The 21,644-nt window shown below is 43.1% G+C and overlaps 1 protein-coding gene across 7 annotated transcripts in view; it reads left to right on the top strand.

The window, feature by feature from the left end:
- ARHGEF3 (Rho guanine nucleotide exchange factor 3) overlaps positions 1-21,644 on the top strand; it is a 255,558-nt gene that overhangs the window by 198,772 nt on the left and 35,142 nt on the right. For 5 of the 7 annotated variants that reach the window (XM_069473719.1, XM_069473720.1, XM_069473721.1 and 2 more), the window contains one exon: positions 18,874-18,981. In XM_069473719.1, coding sequence (XP_069329820.1) covers positions 18,874-18,981 — 108 coding nt within the window. Of the gene's footprint in view, positions 1-17,257; positions 17,990-18,873; positions 18,982-21,644 lie in introns of those variants that run through there. The other 2 variants (XM_069473724.1, XM_069473722.1) reach the window with 1 other exon arrangement.

Genomic DNA, 21,644 nt, shown 5'->3' with positions numbered 1-21,644 from the left:
CTGATTCCAATCTAGCATCCTTTCCTATTTGTTTCTAATAGCCAGAAAAGCCACCAACCTCTCTGTCCTGTAATAAGGGAAATAGATCCATGACCATGGCTTCTGGCACTGGGGTCAGTGGTACCATTTGCAGCCATTACTCCCTAGCAAACAAAAATACCCTAGTGTTCCTGGAAAAAATAAAGAGGAAAAAAGCTGAGCATACTTACATATGCAATGTAACAAATTTAAATGTATATGTAGGCATATGGGATATAGGGACGTGGGGGAAGGGACTTTACAATCAGGACACCCCCTCCCTTTTTCATTGTGCTCACTACATTCATAGCAGTGCCACCCTGTGTTCAGATAACAGTCAATTATTTTCCCATGCATTATCTCCTTTGAACCTTGTACCAGCTGTGGGAGCTGGGCTAGGCAAGGACTGTCCTCTTCGTTTGTCAACTAAGGAAACAGAAATTTGGAGAGATTAGGAGGAAGAACCGAAATATTGGTTCCTCTTTGCCCAGCCTTGACTTCTTGGCATGCCACAGTGTTGACTTAAGGCCAGTCATGTTCCTGAGTAGGGTAGGAAGCAACACTGTCTATTTGGGGTGTATTCAAAGTGAACCCCATTAAAGTTAGAACATTGCATGCAGTGACCTTGCCTGGAGGCTAGTGGACCGGTGGGCCTTTCCCTTGGCCTACACTTCAAAAGATCCAACTTCAAGGCCTAACTTTTTATTTGATGTGAGATCAGTGTTAAAGTAAACAAAAAGCCCACAAAGAATGGATAGATATGAACTTCTACACCGGTAGGTGACATATCTTAAAATGATGCCTTTCTGAACTCTGCAGACCTAATGTTTGCGGCAGAAGAGATAAATAGTAAGAAGAAATACAGTATTTCCATAGGGTACTCTTTGTGTAGATACCACTAGAAGTTGGCAACCTAAATGATTAAATAAAACTAAGAGCCCATGTCTGGACCTTGAAAAAATAAAGGTTAAAAAAAAAAAAAAATTTAGGACTTGCCTCCAGTTGTCAGATTTGGAAGTTTGGAGTCTTCCTGGAGGAAGAAGGTGCAGAAGGAAAAAGGGAACAAGCCAGTTGGTGGAAAGAGGTGGAGGTGGGCCTGAGGGCAAGGAGGTTAAAAGCTTCCCTCTGGGTGCCTTCCGGCCTGAACTCAAGGCCAATGCAAGCGGCTTTCTCTAGTGTGTTATATTGTCATAATCCCCAAGTGAGGAAGGCCTGTCAAGAACCACCCCAGGCAAATATGGAGAAGATAACTGAAGGTCACTGGCAAAGACTATTTTTGTTTGTTTATTAACATGTTTATTTCATATATACATGGGAGACATCAAGAGAACAAGTAGTTCTCAAAGAGGAGGCTTTGAATTCTAGGTTATATAGCACCTTCAGCAAAGAACAGTAAATTTTTAGAGAAGTGACAAGACAAAGGAAAAGAACTTCTTAAAAATTTTTATTTCAAAATATTACGGGGGTACAGACGTTTTGGTTACATAAATAGCTTTTGTACCAATTGAGTCAAAGTTGTAAGTGTGCCCATCCCCCAGCTAGTGTGCATTGTACCTGTTAGGTATGAATTTACCCATCCCCTCCTCCCCACTCCCTTCTGTTAATTTCCAGTGAATGTTGTTTCCATTTGTGCACATAAGTGTTGATCAATTAGTTCCAGTTTAATGGTGTTTAATTTTTGACTTCACACTGGAGGGGGAGGGATGGGTTGGCTCATCAATATCCTATTAGGTTTTGGTGGTCTTGGTTCATTTTCTCACACCTTGTCAGCCATCCTACTTGCTGGTTGGTGGTTGTGTTGGGTGCTTCTGGGTGTGGTCTTGCAGAAGGAGTCAGAAACCACTGTAAAAAAGGAAATAATGTCTGGGCGTGGTGGTTCAAGCCTGTAATCCTAGCACTTTGGGAGACCAAGGTGGGAGGATCACTTGAGGCCAGGAGTTTGAGACCAGCCTGAGCAAGAGCCACAGACCCTGCCTCTACAAAAAATAGAAAAATCAGCCAGCCGTGGTGGCACTTGCCTGTAGTCCCAGCTGCTTGGGAGGCTAAGGCAGGAGGATCACTTGAGCCCAGGTGTTGGAGGTTGCAGTGAGCTATCGTGACATCACAGCATTCTAGCCTGGAAGACAAAGTGAGACCCTGTCGTCCCCCACCACCAAGAAGGAAATAAACTGTTAGTAGAGGGGGGAAACTGATGGGGGCTTGTGTGTAAGCCACAGATACATGATGAAGTGTCATCTTTACCTCCTTCCGCCTTAGTTGTTTGATGTTACTTATCTAAGAGCTTTGAAGGAGAAAGCATCAGAAAAGGCATCTTGTTTCTCCTGTTAGTCTTTGAATGCTTTCTGCCCAGGCTCTAATGGCCTAGGAGAGTGAGCTTGGTTTTGGCATCAACATCAAGGAACAGGAGCTTTCTTTGGAGGTCTCTTAAATGCAGCATTTATTTCTAAGCTGATTCTTGCAGGAGCTTTCCAACCAGCTGGGGACAAGGTATAAGTAGGCTCAGCTTTTCAGGACCTCAGAATCTTTGTTTCTGGAATGAGAGAATTGGATTACATCATTATTTCCCAAAAGGTGGGTTTCATACCACTTGGAGCAACTCAAATGATACAGAGACAGGACACAAAGTAGTTTAATCACTTTCCGTTTTCAACCCTTGATCCTTCTGATTATGTCAAGTCTTAGTTTGGAGCTAGTGTGTCTTTAACACCTCTCTATCACTTGCTAATTTCTCTTTTTAACAAAGAGCAGGCTTCTGACTTGGAAGCTTCAGGTAAGAGTAAGAGGCAGGTAAGAGGCAGGCAGGTAAGAGTATCTAACAAGAAGTTAGTGGGGTTCATTTTTTAAAGTTAGTTTTTGTTGATGACAAGTGATGGTGATTTTCCATTTAAGGTGATATAGTTTATTTTTACAATAAGTTTACTTTAAAAAGTTATTTAAGGAAATATTAAGTACATAATAGCTCTGGTAATATGTACATATGGCAAAAAAAAAATTGTCATGGTGGTACCAAGAGTTTGGAAACAGTGCACTGGGCTTGTTCTGAGGACTCTTGTAGTATTAGAAAACTCTACAACAATAAATTCCCAAGTTTGGGCAGTCACTTGCAGGCTAAACTAGAAATTTGGACATTGAGCATAAGACCTAAATTTTAGAAATTATGACTTTTAAGTGACAAAAATTGGCTTTGATGTGTCATAGAAAACAATTCTGGACTACATGTTAGCCAATTAAAAAAAAAAAAAAAACAACTAGATTTCTGTCCTAAGAACATAAATCTTTTTTCCTTTCAAAGCTTCAAAGAAAGTTCCAAAGTTCCAGATGAAATTATTTAACACATCCTCTTCCTTCTGCCTTTTCCTCTGGGGGGAAGGATTGGGCAAGGTTACATTTTAATTTGGGGCAGCCATAGAATGTAGTGATTAGGAACTTGGATTTGAGGGTCAGACTGAACTGAATTCGAATCCCCACTTGGCCCCCTCTGAACTGAGAGACCTTGGACCAGTGTCTCATCCTCTAAGCCTCAGTTTCCTCATCTGAAAAATGAGAATTTCCAAGGGAATTGTGTAGATGAGATGGGCATACAAAGAGCTTCCACAGAGCAATTGTTTAACAGATCATTAGCAGCAGCAGCAGCAGCATCTATTTTGAATGTAGACCAGTGGAGTAGAAGCTGTGGATGGTTATCCTTATCAAGGGGACTGCTAGAAGGTAGCTCTTTCCTTTGTAGGAAATGACCACCTAGTTTTCCAGGGATCCAAGTTGGCACTGGGCATTACTTTTTTTAACAAAAGATGTTCCAAGCACACTGGCAAGCTTCGAGTTGATTCCTGCCAGGTAGAACAACAACAACAACAAAAATCTAGTGTGTTTTTCTAGTTGTTCACAGAATGACTTTTAAAAAGGGAGTGGTGCATGAGCTCTGGGCAGAGAGGCGCCCTTGGCCGTAGGAGCCAGGGATCGAGTTGTCCCGAGGCCAGCTTCCCACCTGACATGCATCATCTGGGAATCTTAGCCAAGCGCTGGCCACAGGCACAGACCCAAAGCCAGCAAGTTAGGATGGATTAGGTTGCTTTGAGTTCTCCGTGCCCTATTCATTAGCAGGGTGCTTTAATTATAAATAGATCCTTTGTTAGAAATACAGGGAGACTCCATAGTGTGATGAATGCAAGCTAGTAAAGAGTTGGACAACTGAAAAATGACCCCAAGTCTCTTTAATTGTCAGTAAATGTTTATTGAGACTTGGCAATGCTTATCATTTCCCCCCTGGGTTTAAAAAAGAAACCGCATGCTTTCTGCCCTCCAGGAGCTTCTACTTGAATTTGACCAAGTCATTAACAACCCTAACACACAGGCAGTACTGATGGGGGAGAGGAGGCAATCTCTTTGGGGAGCTTGGCAGACTGGGGAGGGGGAGATACTGGGAGATGGCCATCTGGTGAGCCCCCCTGATTCCAGATGCCACCCACCAGTCTCCAGTTGTGCCCTTAGCAGAGAGAGTGCCTGCTGGGGACACATGAGCAGGGCACCTGTGCACTTGGGCTGGGGAGGAGTTAAGAGAAGCTGCTGATTCCAGAGTGATGGGTTTGGATGCTAAATGAACCCTCTCCTTCTGCACTCCTTGCCTCAGTGTCCACTTCCTTCTGCCTCTGTAGTCTCTTTCCTTTAGGGTTCCCAACTGGTTTAGGAAACTAACAGTGCTGTGGTTAAGAACCTAGGCCTTGCTGAGTAGTAGCCTTGGGCTCAATCCTGGCTGCGTGACTTTATGCCAGGTTCTTAACCTCTCTAAGTCTCAGTTGCCTGCTTTGTTAAATAGGTATATTAATAGCACTAACTTAAAAGAAGTCAAAGAAATAATGCAGAAAGCACTTTGGCACAACCTGGCACAAAGTCTCCCTGTATTTTGCGATTATGTTGTTATTATGAGAGGAAATTTTACTCCGGGGAGCCAGTGTGGGGGTGGTGGGGAAGGCTTTCAAGTCAGGTGGATTTGAATTCGAATTTCATCTCTGCCAGTTAATTACTGGGTATGGCATGGAGCAAGTCGTTTCACTTCTCTGAACACCTACTTCCTTTGTATAAAATAGGGCGATGGGGCTGCTGTGTGGAACAGATGAGAGTGTGTGCGCCAGCAGCTAGCAGGAGACCATGGCTCTCCCTGCCACCTCCTTCCCTCCCGCAGGGGTCCCCCATTGTTTATGTAGCACTTCAGAGTCAAGGAGTCACACCTGGGTCAGGTGCAGGACGACTGCTCTGTTTCTAGAAAATTGCTAGAATCTGTGAGTAGGCAGGAGCCCTGGCAGTATGTAATTTATTTAATAGCAGTTGATTGAGGCTTTGCAGGGTCAGGTGGCCCTTGCCACCTCTCTGCACAGCCCTGCTTTGTAAACTCAGGAGTGCCCCTTGCCTGACTTTTAAATGTTGGGGCAGAAGGAAGGAGGGCCTGGCACATAAATGAGTCTTTCACTCCATCCCTGTGCCCTGCCAACCTGGGGGTGCTCGGGGAGCACCAGGGAATGTACCAGGGAAATTATTTTGTCAGGTTAGACTCCCAGCAGTCTTTAAAAGGAACCCTCCCCTCCATAGATGGCCCATGCTGGAAAACACATGAGGACTTTGCCCCTCTCTGCCACAGGCATCCTCAAGAATAAATGCCATTTTCACTGTACCACAAAATTGCCCTTGTCTTTTCTGGAAAATTTTATTGACACCCCTTACTGCTGACTCTCCAGTGGCTAAGCCAACATTTTTTTTTTTTTTTTTTTTTACAAAACCCAACAGCCAAATCACAGGTTTCTGTTTATGTCTTTCATTTTAAGTCAACTTCCATTGTCTCCCCATTCTCCCTATTATCTGTTTGGAATTGAAACCAGCTAAAAGTGATGTCGCAGCAGGGCTGGGTCTCTGAGGCTTCTTGCCTTCTCTGTCATGTGCTACATTATTTTTCATGTTCACAGCCTTCTGAATTTTAATAGACTGTAGATAATGATACATCTAGTTGCATATTAATTGCTGAGAGTTCAAAAGAACACATAATCACTATGTTTTCAAGGTTGCAAGTGTACAGCACTGAGAGCCAGTGTTTGTTATGAGCCTTTAGGAAAATCCATTGTTCATGGGTATTTTTTAATTCTTGTCATTAAAAATGTGTTACAGAACGAAAACTGTCTCAACAAATAAAGTCAGTCTGGTGTTCTGCATATACGTGCACACATATACAGACACACACCCACACACACCCCTCCCAAGGAATAACATTTTGAAACGATTCATCTGCTCATTTGGGGTGTGTGGGGGCAACAGAAATGCCATATGAATCCATTGTATTAATAGATTCCCTACCTCACAGTTTCCCAAGCAGCATGCTTTGCACCTTACTTTTTTGCGCATACCATTGCTCATTGGGTGGTAAGATATCAGCTGAAAGCCAAAAACAGGAAAGTTTCGTTTTTTTTTTTTTTTGTTTTTTTTTTAATTTCCAATTCAGTCAATCCCATGTGGTTGTTTGACTGGTAGCTTTTTCTATTTTGAATAATCAGATTTTAGTGTATTCTGTTCTCAGTTGGGAGCAGAGTGTTCTCAAACACCCGAGTGCTCTATGTCCTCTGGATCTGAATGTGGGCATGTGCTGCTGAGGACACACATGGACCAAACATTTGAAGGAATAATTTGTGCTAGGAAGGACAGCTGGGGGTTACTAGGGAGCACGACAAATGTATTTTGTGTTTCTCTCTGGAGGTCATATCTCTGCAAGGCTTATCTGCTCAAAATCATTGTTCTTGTCAAAAACAGAAACCAACCAGACAGCAAAAGAAGGGAATCTATCTTGTTCTCCTGCAGACCCAGTGCCCCTGGTTGGATGTCCCTTTAATTTTTACTGTGCAACCAAATGTGGGATCTCTGGTCCCCATCTAGTCTTCAGTCATATGGCAGACCTGACTGTCAGCTTTGCTTGCCTCAGATGTGTTTGATCATCCCAGATTCAGCTGGAACAGTCTGTCCTTCCTTTGGCACATTGCAATTAAGATCTGTGCATCCTTTTTCATCTCTGTCCTTCTTTTTCCTCTCCAGGGAAGCTAAGATAATGCTGAGCTTTGAAAGATGACAGGTAGATGAGAAAGAAAGAGAACATGTCTGTGGTTCTGTGTGGCCATTTCTGGTAACACGTTATTTTTGTGAAAAATTTCACCTTGCACATTTGACATGGGTTGAATGACTGGAGTTCTTCTCATTACCTAATCCCAGACAGTATTGAAATAATCTGGCAAGACTGGAGACCAGCTCTTCTAGCCCATAATTCAGCAGTGTTGGGGTAGGGGAGGTTTGATGCAGACCTTAAGATCCAACTATTGGGCACCCTCCCCTGACTCAGGCTCTTATCTTGGGATTTCACCAATGACATTTTCCTCTCCTCCAATATAGCCTTGGATCCTGCCAAACCACTCCCAGTTTTGCTCTATCCAGCCAGAGCTTGACTAAACAAATGATAAAGCCACAGGAAGAAAGGGAAGGCAGGAATGTGGAATCAAAATATGTGATCTCAAGGCCGGGCGCGGTGGCTCACGCCTGTAATCCTAGCACTCTGGGAGGCCGAGGTGGGCGGATCGTTTGAGCTCAGGAGTTCGAGACCAGCCTGAGCAAGAGCGAGACCCCACCTCTACTAAAAATAGAAAGAAATTATATGGACAGCTAAAAATATATATAGAAAAAATTAGCCGGGCATGGTGGCGCATTCCTGTAGTCCCAGCTACTCGGGAGGCTGAGACAGGAGGATCGCTTGAGCTCAGGAGTTTGAGGTTGCTGTGAGCTAGGCTGACGCCACGGCACTCACTCTAGCCTGGGCAACAGAGTGAGACTCTGTCTCAAAAAAAAAAAAAAAAAAAAAATATGTGATCTCACAGCAGCCTCAGTGGCTAGAGCATGTCCTTAGTACGATTGTGGCAGGTGACATGGAGCTTCCAGTTCGTCACTGGGAGGCCCAAGGTAAAATCCAGTGCTGCAGGGAATAGAGGAGGGAAAGAGCACAGACTGGACAAGAGACCACACCTTTCCTTGGACATTAGAAATAAAGGCAATAATCTAATATTTACTGGGGGCTTTCTATGGGGTGGGCCTATTCCAAGCACATAACACACATGACCTCATGTGATCCTCCCAACAACTCTGTGAGGGGGTAGGAGAGTCATCCCCACTTCACAGCAGAGGCAACCAAGCCCATAGAGGCTACACTGTTGGCCCAAGGTCATAAAGTATTGTGCTCTGGACAGAAAGGTTGGCTCATATTTTATCCTTAGATCCTTTGCAAAGAATTGACACATTCTTTGGGCCAAAGTGAAAAGAACTTTATCACCTACTACAGAGGTTTTCTGCTCATTCCTAAGCTCTGCGGGAGCCCAGAAAATGTCCTTAAGGTAATCTTGAGGTCTGTACACATCAGCTTCCTGAATCCTGAACCCCAGTGGCATCCTTCTCCTTCTTTTCCTCCAACCCAGCCCCAGGGGAAGACAGGGAATCCCTTTATATAGAGATAAACAAATGCAGAACTTACTTTCTACCCAAGGGTTTCCAAGAAGTCAGTAGGAAATGACTGACTGTGAAACCCCAAAGCCACAGAAACATTCCTCTGGGCCCTGTGCCTGTGACCAGGACACCTTTGCCACCTCTGGTACCTTGCTGGCATCATCCAACCAGAGATGTGGAGCTATGGCCCCATTTTCCAGACTTGGGGATGAGTGTGGCATGTTGGGCATATTATTTCTGTGGCATTCTTGTCAAAAATGCATAACCTGAATCTAATTGTGAGAAAACATCTTCTGGGCCCAAGGCTGACCTTCCCCCGAGGGCCACAGAGACATGACTCTGCCAGCAGACCTACTTTTTCAGGAGATCAAACTCTTGAAGTGCTTCAGCTCTGAGCATCTGGCCCCTTTTTGCCTCAGCAGAATAAGGGCTTTGCTTGAAGTTCAGAAGGCAGATGTGGGGCCAGGGGACCGCAGAGAGAGCTAAATATTTGGCTTTCTCTTTCTCTGGAGGTCTGTAGCACCATGTCTGGGCATGATCAAGTTGAGTTTCAGGCAATGGGGGCTGGCATTTGCTAAAAGGAACTTATCCGGGGTGTGGGTGTGCATTTCTCCTTCTGCCCAAGGTTAAGTAATAGTAACATCCTGTGCAAGAGAACTTGAATGTGGTTTTCTGCTAAACTCCAATATTTTAGGGCCATTTATTAGGTGTGTTTAATCTTGAGCCAATTTAACCAGTAGCAGACTAATAAAATAACAAATTTGGGCTTGCTGCCAGGACAAATGTTGACTTACCCTTATAATGTTGACTAAAATGAATAACTTTGAAAGTTATTGCGGAGCAAAACCTTAGCCAAAAATACAGTGTCTGAAACAGTGGTTTTGTTTTATTTTACTGGCACTGCTAAGAGATTATGTTTGTAACCTAGACTGCTGCCTACTTCAGCTCTCAGAGAGTCCTGTATTTTACTGAATTATTTCCCAAGGTTCTATTTTTTTTCCAGCCCATAGACCTTCATTCAGCAAAAATGAATTTCCACATGCCAGGCAAGTAGGAAGGTTACTTTTACAATGGGGGCAAAAATTCAATGATAATGAGAAGAATAAAGGTAATAATCTGCTTGGGGTCTCCCCTTAGAAACAAAATGGTATGCCAAGAACATTAGCCCTCTTGGAGTTTGCAGTAAAATTAACTGCTTCTCCAGGGTGTGCTGGATGAAATCCATCTCACTTGCCCTGTGCCCCCACCCCCACTGTTCCTTCATTTTGCTGTTCAGTTTATACAAACATTAGAGAGCTATAGTATTTTGCCAGTGTATGTTTCGGACTTAGAAGGAAACAGGGGAGACCTGGAGGAAATGAAGCCAGGAGGACCACAGAAATTGTCATAAAGCATGATTCCTTTCTATCCCTATTTTTTTATTTGCATTTTATGGGAAGCTGTGTTTGGGCAGGGACTCTGAGCATGGTTTCAGAGGCTCATGCTAGCATTGTCTACGCTCAGCCAGCTGTTTTCCTGATGCCTCTCCCTTATCCATGGCTCCCCCAAAAGCAACCACCTCACAGGCAGACTTTGGCTGAGAAGCCAAATGTGCTGACTTTGCTTTTGGTGCTGATTGGCGCAGGCAAAGAGTGTTATGGACCAGTGGCGGTGGGCGGGACAATTCCATGAGAGGGAGCTAGAGAAATTGTTGGGGTCTCAATCCAGCAGTCCAACAGCCTGTCTGCATCTTGGGTTTGAAACTGAACTAACTCAGGGTGTTCTATGGACTTTAGTTATCCAAGCTCTCCTTGTTCCCCCATTAGCAAAAAATGAAACAAAACAAACTCCAGCATTTCTGTTTTCACTTAAAGAAGGAAATTGGGATCTTTTCCTTGTATCACTTTATATGGAGAAGAGAGTTGAGCCGTTTCATCAAAGAGGAAACCACATCTCCCTTGGACACTAGCGCAAGGCAACTGGCCACCAAACTCACAGCTGGAGAAAACAAACAAAGAGTGTGGCTTCCATGTCTGGGGTTATTGGGGATCCCTCCAGGAGCAGCTGCTGGTGGTTTGTAAAAGTTCACAAACCCTGTGGTCCCTTTGTTGAAATCACTGATAAGTATCTCTAGAGAAAAATTATCATTCTAGGTTTGAAGACCTTTTCTCACCTTGTGGGTTTTAGAAACCGATAATTCTGAAACACATTTGGCCTAATCAATGAAACCAGGCTTCCGTTGGAATTTGGGCTTCACTATTTGCCTTTCATCTTCTGGGAACAGATGACACCAGGTCAATGAGCTTTGTGCCAGGGAAAAGAGAACAGATAAAAAAAATTTAATGGAAATTTTAGAATTAGGAACAATCATTTCATTATTATTGTCTTTTTCTGTTTCTAAAAAATAAGATAGTCACTTGAAAGCTCCAAGGAAACTCCCCTTCCTGTCCCCATAGCCTTACCCCTCTCTTGCTCAGACAGCCCTATGAAGGTCTCCCCATTGCTGCCCATGTGTCCTGCATGCCTGTGTCGTCCACAAGACCTGCCTGCTGGCCACCTCACCTGCTCCTTCCTTGCCAGCTCTAGCCAACACTGACCCTCTTGGGTACTCTGGATCAACCTTCTGATTCTCCCTGTCCAGCTGGGAGATAGTCCGCCAATGGTGACACCTGTGCACTTCAGTGAAACCCACTTTGCAGATACTGGGTAAACACTCCCTAAATTGAATTAAGAAGGATGCTCAAAGTCACAAGGTATCTGTTCCAATATATTTATTAATTACAAAGAGAATAATTGTAACTTTACAGTAGAGAAATCTAGCAGATATGACCTGTCGGTTTCCTATGGCTGCTGTAACAAAGTACAATGAACTAGGTGGCTTAAAACAACAAAAATTTATTGTCTTACTGTTTTAGAGGCTAAAAGTCTGAAATCAAAGTGTCAACAGAGTCGTGCTCCCTCTGAAACCTGCAGGGGAATCCTCCCTTGGCTCTTCCTAGTTCCTGGTGTTTGCCGGCAATCCTTGGTGTTCTTTGGCTTGTATTAATAGATATATCACTCCAGTCTCTGCCTCTCTGTCATCAGATGGCCATCCTCTCCCTGTGTGTCTCTGTCTAAATTTCCCTCTTCTTACAAGAACACCAGTAATTAGATGTAGGGCCCACTCTAACCCATTATGACCTCATCTTACTTGATTATATCTTTCCAAGTAAGGTCACAGTCACAAGTACCCAGGGTTAGAACTTGCACTTATCTTTTAGTGGGGATGCTGTTCAACACATAAGTTCACCTTAACCAAAGTAGTTGAGGTTAACATCACCAATAATAAGACATAGCAACATTGTGTACCCCCTGATATGAGGTACCAAGAAGGGCACATCCTTCTGTTGGATTCTTACAAAAAATACATAGCCTGAATTATGAGAGAACATAAGACCAATCTAAATTGAGAGTCATTCTGTAAAATAACCAACCAGTACACTTCTCAAGGGTCAATTAGAGAACTGTAGTATTTTGCAAACAGATCATGAAAAGACAAAAAGACTGAGGAACTGTCACAGATTGCAGGAAACCATGGTGATAAGGCAGAAATGTAAGGTGAGATTCTAGATTGGATCCTGGAACAGAAAAAGGACATTAGTGGGAAAACGGGTGAAATCCCAATAACACTGTTAATAGTTTAGTTAATAGTGTTGTGCTAATCTTAATGTCTTAGTTTTGATAACTGTACTGTGGTTATGTAAGATGGTAACATTAGAGGAAGTGGGGTAAAGGGTGTGTGGGAACCCTCTGTACTGTTTTTGCAACTCTTCTGTAAATCTAAAATTATTTCAAAATCAATTTTTTGAAAAAGAATATGCATATATCAAATGATTAGATAAACTCACCTGTTCTTAGAGGCAAAGGTCGGGAATAATCTCTAGTAAAATCGTACCAATTTCTGAGTCCCATTCTGGGCTCCGTTGACTGAGCATTTGCTCTTCACAAAGTGCTGTGCTATGTGCTCATCACCATTACCTGTCTGTTGGGCAGAATAGTGTAGCACCAGGGTATAGTCTAGTACGTGGTCCACATTTGGCCTCCACCACCTGAGATATGTGATCTTGTGTACATACTTATGCTCCTCGAACTTTGGCTTACTCACCTATAAGATGCAGATAATGATATTAGCTCTCTCAGAGGATGTCCTGAAGGTGCCATGAGAAAACCCATATAAAGCTTTTAACCCAGTGCCCGATGCAGATTGTGAATTCCCAATAAATGGTAGCTCTTACCCACATTCTTACGGTGCATTCTCAACCATTTTGTTAGAGAAACATTAACATAAGAGGGAGAATCTGTAGGAATCCTTTGAAGGACAAGATACAAAGCAAGCTGTCAGGGAGGACATTTGAAGTAAAGTTTATGACTTGGAAGACAGCAGAGGCGCGAGTGGAAGAATGGGCCAGTGGGTGAATGAGAGACCCTGAAAGGGTGGGGAAGGCCTTGGCAATGGGAGGTGTCAAAAGAAGTGAGAACACAAGAATATTTGTGGTGACCTAGAGGTTTTGAAGGGTGAGAATCTTGGGCATAACTGTAAAATGATGTGAACCACGCTTTGGCCCTGAGGAAGAAGGGTGGTAAAGTCAAGGCAATTGTAATGAGTCTTACATTTATTTGATTGGAGAAAGGCAGAGGGGGAGTGAGAATCTGGCAAGGATGGGTGGTCTCAGCCTCTTTAGTAGAAGATGGTGTTATTGTAGGAATGGAGAGAAAAACATGAATTTTGGGAGGCAGTAATGGGGAAGCAAACCATGCTCACAAATTAAAATAAATGTAACAGGAACACAGAGAACTCCTGTCCATAGACAGTCTGGTTTTGAAGGGGCCCCTGTTTTTTCAGTGTATTTCTGAAATAAATTAGAGTTGACCTTCACTGGATCATTTTATGTCGTGGGGTTTGGTGATTGAGAGCCTGTTGATGGGTTTCTTAATGAGAGTGAATAAAGAAAGCCGTCAGTAGAATAAGAGCCTTCAGGGAGTCTGGCGGCCGGGCTGGTGCCCTCCATGGGGTTACTGCCTTTAAGTTTAAATGTTGTGAAGTTGCCCTTCCAGCTTTCGAGTTCCCAGCCACATGGACCTTTCCCTTTTCTGGTCTATATTATTCAGGAGTGGGAACTTTTTTTTTTTTTTTCAAACCAGGCTTCTTCTATTCTAGATGATGTCTGTCTCTCTAGTATCCCCTCTCACTAATAGCACCTGTCTGCTCCAGTTCAGCATTCCATGGACCATTGGTAAAAACAATTTTATGTCCATTAAAAGAGAAAAAATGTTTTATTTTGACACGTGCCACAGGCAGGATTGCATACTGAGTCCCCTGTGCCTGGCACCTAGCTTTGACAACCACCAACCTGTGAACAATGCTGTTTCTTCCATCTCCCTTTCCCAGCCTCATATTATTTTGAAGTAGGTCCCAAGCCTTGTATCATTTTTTATGTCCTTTATTCATATATGTTAATGGTCAGGGAAAGTTGGTGTTGTGTTTGGACTGATATGTTTAGAAAGTTAAGAGAATAACATGCAATAGGATAGGGTTTACTCACATAAAAAATGAGTCACATGTATCCTCTGCTCATCAGAGGAGGACCCTGCATGCCCAGCCCCAGGGAGACTAGGCACATCCAGCTTATGCCATCTGCTGGGGGCTGACAGTGGCTAGGTGTGCCCATGGGAGGGTGCAGTGCCTAGGAGTGTTGTCTTTGTCACGGTAGAAAAGCTGAGACTGAAGATCACTGACCAGGGACATCACTGGTCAGCAAACAGTGATCAGCAAACACAGCACACTTCCTATGTGCCTCAAGCTAAAAATGGCTTCTATATTAATGGTTGAAAAAAAATCCAAAGGAGAATAATATTTTGTGATATGAAAATTATATGAAATTTGAATTCTAGTGTCCACAAAGAAAGGTTTTAATGGAGCATAGCCACACATGTTTATTTTCAGGTTGTTGGTGACTGACAGCAGAGATAAGTAGTCATGAAAGAGGCTGGATGGCCCACAAAGCCTGAAATATTTACTATCTGGCCCCTTACAGGAAAAGTTAGCCAAGCCCTGGTGGAGGGCATGGGCTCTGGAGTCAGCCTGCCTGGGTTTATATCCTGATCAGCTTTTTTTTAGTTGAATGACTTTAAGCAAGTTGCCCCATTCCATGCCTCAGCACCCACATCTTTAAAATTGGTAACAGTAGTTAACTTGTAGGGATGTTAGAAGGAATTAATTAACAAATATATGTAGAACACTGAAAAGAGTTCCTGCAACCAGTATTAGCTCATTATTATTATTTATGCTAGAGTTTCTCAATCACTGTAAGATTATAACTTCCTGTTTAACATGAGGATGACGAAAACCACCTAGAGGGTCACCGGGTAGATTAAACATGACCCCTGGGAGCACAGTTTTCAGCACACCACCTGGCACACAGGTGAAACCCCACAAAGTCTTCCCTGGTATTTCCAAACACTTGAAAGAAAGACTTTTTTATATGACTCCATCAACTCATGTGCAAAAGCATCTGCTGGCACAATCGATTCTCACCTCTCCCCTGCTCCCAGCCAGATACAGAGCAGCCCTGCAGTACAGCAGTCTGAGTCCCTGTGCTAATGGCTGCATCTCCAGCCTCTCCTGCACCTTGTTTGTGAAGGCGGAGTCTCAAGGCTGCTGCAGACATGACGTGGATGATCTTCCTACTACTCTCCAACCCCACTCTGACTATAAAAATGAAGTGCAGGGAAAATGAGTGGGGAGGGTTCTACATGCCAGGTCTATTTCAATGGAAGTATTTTTGAAAGAATAAAAAATTATATTAGATTATATTGACATGATAGGCATTTTCTTACATTGCATTCAATCTGCTTTGGTTTTTACCAGTTGGGGGGAAGAATGAGGAGAGGATACAAATCATTGTATCCCCTAGAGCAGGAATATTAAAATCATTTGATGAAAATAGCTCATATTAAATATAACATTACATAGAGAGCTTTATTCATCATTGTTCATAATTAAGCACAATATATTTTAAATTCCTGAATCAATTCCTTTATGAAAAAATATGACCTCTGTGCCTTTCTTCATTCTCTCCTTTCCTTCCTTCCTCTTCTGCCTTCTTCTTTTCCTGCCTTCCTTCTTTTTTCCCCTTCCTTGTCCTCTGAATAGATGAAGAAAGAACATTTGATAAAAGTCAATGCCAATTTACAATAAAAATTCCCAGTAAACTCGGTACAGAAGGGAACTTTCTCTACTTGATAAAGGGTGTCTCTTCCATGCTGTCAGCACACACAGTACTTATTGATGAAATCTTAATGATAATAATTGCTTAGAATCAGGAATTGAACTAGTGCACCCACTATCTCAGGTTGTAATCAGCAATATATAGGTGGTCCTAGATGGTGCAATAAGACAAGAAAAAAAAATTTATAAGGCCTGAAAAAGATGAAACACAACTGTTGTTATTCACAAAATATTGCCTATCCAGAATGCTCAAGACATTTTTTTCCTTTTCTTCTTTTTTTTAACCTTTTTAGTGAAATATCCTCCTGCCTTGTCTTAAAATCATGTAGTGGGAGTGGTATGTACTCTTGAAGCAGGATTCCTTGTTCCTGGGTTTAGTGTTGACCTTGCCCAGCTTGGTCTGGCAGCTGGGTTAGTGGACTAGGAAGCCTCTCTGCAGGCTGTGTTCTGTCCTCTCTCTGTAAAGCTTGAAAGCATCCTTGGTATTGCATTTGCTAGTTCTCAGTAGAGCTATTTAACTAGAATCTGGAAACATTTTCCCTGAGGGCTCTCTTTAGATAGCAGTAAAATGTAGCTGGAGACATACTAAGTAAATGGAAAAGAAAAATCAAATTAGGTCAAGAATTTTTTAAATCTCCTATTCTCACACAAGCCCTCAAGGAAAACACCATAATTCATACCTCACTCATGTGGGTCAGACATAAAGCCCGCCCCATAGATCCAATAACCTGTAAGTGTACTGGTTTTGAAATTGCACCTGCTTGCATTGCTGGATCGTAGCACTAAATCATGCAGCAATGGCTTCTGGTTCAGTCGTTCGTTACTTGGGAATGTCAAATTGCCAGAGAGCAGCCTGATGTTTACTTCCAAATGGGCAATGCCTTAGGAAAGCAGTTCTAATTACAATCTCATGTAGCAGTGCTATGCACAACCTACAGAGGGGCCATTTGCATTGTACATACATCTTGTAGCTGTGCAGAAAATGCCTGTCTGGGTTGTGTAGAATGAGCAGCAAAGTCAGCAGAACCTTAGAAAAGATGACACAGCAAGTGGAACAGAGCTGGATCATCCCTCATTCTGCCAAGCACGCAGTGCTCCCTGCTCCTTTTTAAAGCAAGAGAACCCAGTTGGTGTTTGCCCTTCAACCTCCCTATTCTGATATAGAATCCATGACCCAGCAGCTTTAGCCACTAAAAAAGAGAGACAGCGAGAGAGACTCGAGTCTCTGGGGTCTAAGGTGCATGCAGGATTATCTGAGACCCAGTCCTGCTCCCCCAAGGATTCCCTGTCTCCTCACTTGCTGTAATGCATTTTGTGCCACCAACCTGGCATTTCCAGCCCAAAGCAGAAACCATTTAGAGAAATTTAGGAGATGCTTAAGAGGCTGTGTGTGTGTGTGTGTGTGTGTGTGTGTACGTGTGTACGTACGCACGCAGCTCTGACGTTAAAAAAAAAAATTTAAATTCTCCTCTGGGCACAAATGCTCAGGAGCCAGGCACCAGACAGGGAGCATCCTGAAGGGCACTGTCACCTGAAGCAGAAGGGCTGTCAGACCTTTCTTTTCAGCACTTAAATCATTGTAATGCGATGTTTCTCATGTTGGGCGATTCATGCTTTGCGTTTTGGAGCTCAGCCATCCCAGTGTTCCGAGAGTTTTCTGCTGTCTGTTCAGCTTAGCACGCTAAGAAGCCGGAGAGGTACCCTGCAGCCTGGATTCGTTCTCCGTCTTGGAAAAGTGTTTGGCTGCTTCAAGAAATCATGAAGTCACTCCTGGGCACATTGTGGGATTGTATTGAGCCTTTTTTTTTTTTTTTTTTTTTTGAGTTTTTAAATTTTTATATTTAAATACCAGAAAGCTTGGAGACGGTTTATTTCAAAGAAGGCTTTTGATTTCTGAGGCTGGCAAGGGCATAAAATGACATGAGAGCTTCTCGGCAGGATTCCAAATGCATGAAAGATTTTTCCAAGCACCTACTATGTTCAGAACAGGGATGCAGGGATGTCCTGGAGAATCTGAAGTTCTGGCTTAACCCTCGAAACTTTGAAAGCAATGGCTGAAAAGGAAAGATGAACACCTAGAGACTCCCTCTGGAAATGATTGAGGTTTGCCACCACAATTTGCTACTTTGGCTTTTTCCATCTAAATTTGGTGTCTTCATGTGCTGTCCGGCATCTTCTACAGGTCAGATGGAGCTTAGGAAGACAAGGGTAACTGTTCTCTTTGTCTTTGTACAATGTTTTGTCTGCCTTCTCTCTCTTCTCCATAGCCTGTTGTTTTTATTTATGTAATTCTTGTCTGCAGAGTCCTTGGAATGAGTAGGCTCCCTCTCACCCACCCATCAGCCTGGTTTGGAGTAACTTGCAAATTTGCAAATAATGTTTTACGTGGAGGTGATTTTCAAAACTTGTGGTTATATATAGCATTGAAACTGATGCCCACAGGAGGGTTTTCTCTGTGTACATTTTCTTTTGCTATCTGGTTATTATTTATAAATGTTAATATGTGCATTTGAAATACACTATAGATAACAAAGATGCTTCCTTAAGAGCCCAGTAATAGAACTTCTTTTTTTAAAAAAAGATTTTTGAATGAGTAAACTAAAAAAATAATCTTTGTACTTTAGAAAAACCATTGCATAAAAAAAGAGTGGCTTTAGACAAGGTAGAGAAAGGTTTTTAAAAAGACAGAACCAGAAGCAACAGAAGACAACTGCCTGACAAGGTCATTGGATGGGAAATCAAAGACCACGTTTCTCTACAGAAGGGCTGGGGAGAATGTTCTACCAAGTGGAAGATTCTGTGCTAAAAGCTGGCAGATACAGGCAGTGAGGGATGAGGAGCAGATTCCTGCCCCTTTGCTGTCCTCCCAGAGGCTGCCTCTGTTGACATCCCCTGCCATGTCCCTTGCCCTGGCTCCTGAGTCAGGTCATCTCTATGCAGCTGGCATGAGCTGGGGCACTGTTTATATTCCACAGAGCAGAGTGCAGCCAACAGCTTATGGAGTGGGACAGAGTTGTATGGTGGAGTTACGTTGTCTTCATAACTGACTTTGATGTTTTCCTTTTTTTTTTTTTGTATTTTTAACCCTATAGGAGCCTAGTAATAAACGGGTCAAACCCCTTTCCAGAGTTACGTCACTAGCAAACCTCATCCCACCCGTGAAGACCACGCCGTTAAAGCGCTTCAGTCAAACCCTGCAGGTAAGAAGGGCATGCATGGTGGGCCCCTGGTTGCAGAAAACTGTGTTATGCATCCTACCCAGAATTTCTCCTGGTTTCAGTTTGACCTGAATCAATGCTTATTTCTATAGAAGAGCACAAGCGAGGAGACTAAAGGAAGAAAGGAGTTTTCAAGTCTGAGTCTGGGGTCAGGCAGAGCCAGAGCTGTTTCTGTTGGGTCTTTCCTCACAATTGTACTTCAGAGTTGTGTGCCCCATCCAGACACTCTCTCACAGGTTTTTTTCCTAAAATATCTATGGGCCTTCCAAGGAAACCAGCACATGATGTAAGCTGGAGGGCAGCAGAGCCCCGTGGCTTCGACCAGGGTCGGCAAACTGCAGCAGGTAGAAAAACTCCAGCCCACCACCTGTTCTTTTATGGCCCACAAGCTAAGCATGGTTCTTACTTTTTAAAATGCTTGGGGAAGAAAAATCAAAAGAAGGGTGATATTTCATGACACATGAAAACCATATGAAATTCAAATGATAGTGTACGTAAATAAAAGTTTTGTTGGAACACAGCCGTGCCCATCTGTTTACATATTGTCTCTGGCTGTTTTTGCACAATAGCAGAGTTGAGTAGTTGTGACAGAGAACATATTACCCACAAAGCTAAAAATATTTACTATCTGGCCCTTTACATAAAAATGTTTACTGACCTCTGGCTTATAACCAGGGCCTAAGTACCTCGGAGTTGGAAGTACCTCTGCTCTGACCTCAGCTCTGTCACTCAGAGACTTTGTCACCTTGAGCAGGTGACTTAACAGCTCTAGGTCTTGCTTTTATTCCTCATGGGTAAATTTGCATGATGCCACCAGCTTCTTAGAATCATTGTAAAGATTTATGACATAGCGCATTTAAAGGACCTAATATAATGCCTTGGCCCTTAGTTAGGTATCACTAATTTACTAATTAGTTAACTAACTAGTTAAATTAACTACTATAATAAATGTTTAGTTAACAAGTGGTTGTAGTTGTACTTAAACCCTTGATGAAGTTTATCTTTTAAAGTGAACATTAAGATTTGTCCAAGGCCTTGGACCCGATTTGATAATCATAAAAATATGCTTTTAGACTGAAGCCCACAAAACTCATGCCATGGAAAGTCTCATGTGGTTTAGCTGAGCAGTAGTCTTGAGTCTGCCATTTCTTATTTGTCCAGAATACTTCTTGGAAATATTTTCATCTTTGTTTTACGAGTCTTTAAGAAAACTATGCCTACCTGATGGGTGCAATGCGCACTACCTGGGGAATGGACACGCCTGGAGCTCTGACTTGGGGGGAAAGGCGGTACATGGGCAACGTATGTAACCTGCAATTCTGTATCCCCCATAACAATAAGATGAAATAAAAAAAAAAGAAAAGAAAACTATGGACCAGAACCCAAGGCATGCCCCATGCTGTGAAAAACCTATGATTTGGGAACTATTTGAGACTCTTTCTCACCCCTTTCTGTCCTCGCTGTCCCACCCTTTGGCCAGTATGCCTTGACTCTGTGTAGCCCAAGCTGTTCTTGCCACTTTCTCATAGATGCCATCTGTCTCCAATATTTGTCCCCTGCCCTGCCCATTCCTCTGTTAACTCTGCCGACAGTTTCTCCTGAATGAATACTTCATCACCTCATTAGCTGTCGGTTTAGCTCTGTTTCTATCAGTGCTTGGGCCTCTGGAACTCTGGTCATCCCCTGATCCCTTTTATGGGAGAGTGGAGGAGAAAGAAAATAAGGTCGTCTACGCAAACCAGATGAAGGGCTTTGAAGCTAGTGAAGAAGAATGTATTTACCTTCTCTCCCTCGTGGCCAGTCCTTCAGCCCTCTAGTCAAGTTCATTGCAGGCTTCCCCTGGAAGATTCATCACCGCCCTAGACCTGCACATCTGGTCTTTCGCTGAGTTCTGCTTTTTGAAAATTCATTAGCCTGTCTACTACATTTCACCCTTTCCTCTCCATCCTAGTAGCTGTGGCTCAAGTTTGCTTTGTAGTTATTTCCTCCCTTGATTATGGACCCTCCATGATGCCAGCTGTCTCTTGCCATTGTTTCTCCCAGGACAGTCCACCCTCTGTCCAGGAAGGCCCTCACTCGTTCTACAAGTGTTGAATGAGCCCCCTTTATGCACCAGGTTCTTTGTCCTTCCCTCATGTTGCTATGTTCTAGATAGAGCCACCATCTGGTAGATTCATGGCAGTGCTGGGCCTGTGTTCCCACATGGTAGTAATGAGCTGGATCTGAATAGCCAGCCAACAGTCACCTATAAATGTCCCCACCTCTCCTAGTTGTTCTTCCAACACCTGGCCCCTTTGTTCTCTGTCATGGCTTTGCCTGGCCTGTAGGTTTTTGTGTTTGTGCTCCTGGGCCTAGGGAGAGTGCCATCTGAGCCTTCTACTACAGCCCAGCCCTGACTGCATATTGCTTTAAGATCCTGCATTATCATACCTTCAAAATCTTTCTTTTGGCTTACCAAGCAATCTTTGTTTATTTACTTTCTCCTATTTCTGGGGATCTTACACAAGGAACACTTCAGGAAATATTCGATTCCCTTGGAAATTTGCATTGACCTAGAGAAGTAGGACAGAAAGAAATCAAGCCATGTCTGAAATCCAACAGACCCATGAGGCCAAACAAGGAGGAGAAAGCCAGACCCAAGGGAG

Source organism: Eulemur rufifrons, chromosome 7, assembly GCF_041146395.1.
Source record: "Eulemur rufifrons isolate Redbay chromosome 7, OSU_ERuf_1, whole genome shotgun sequence".
Taxonomy (NCBI): domain Eukaryota; kingdom Metazoa; phylum Chordata; class Mammalia; order Primates; family Lemuridae; genus Eulemur; species Eulemur rufifrons.
Note: the sequence above shows the minus strand (reverse complement) of the source record. Positions and strands in the feature narration are given on the sequence as shown.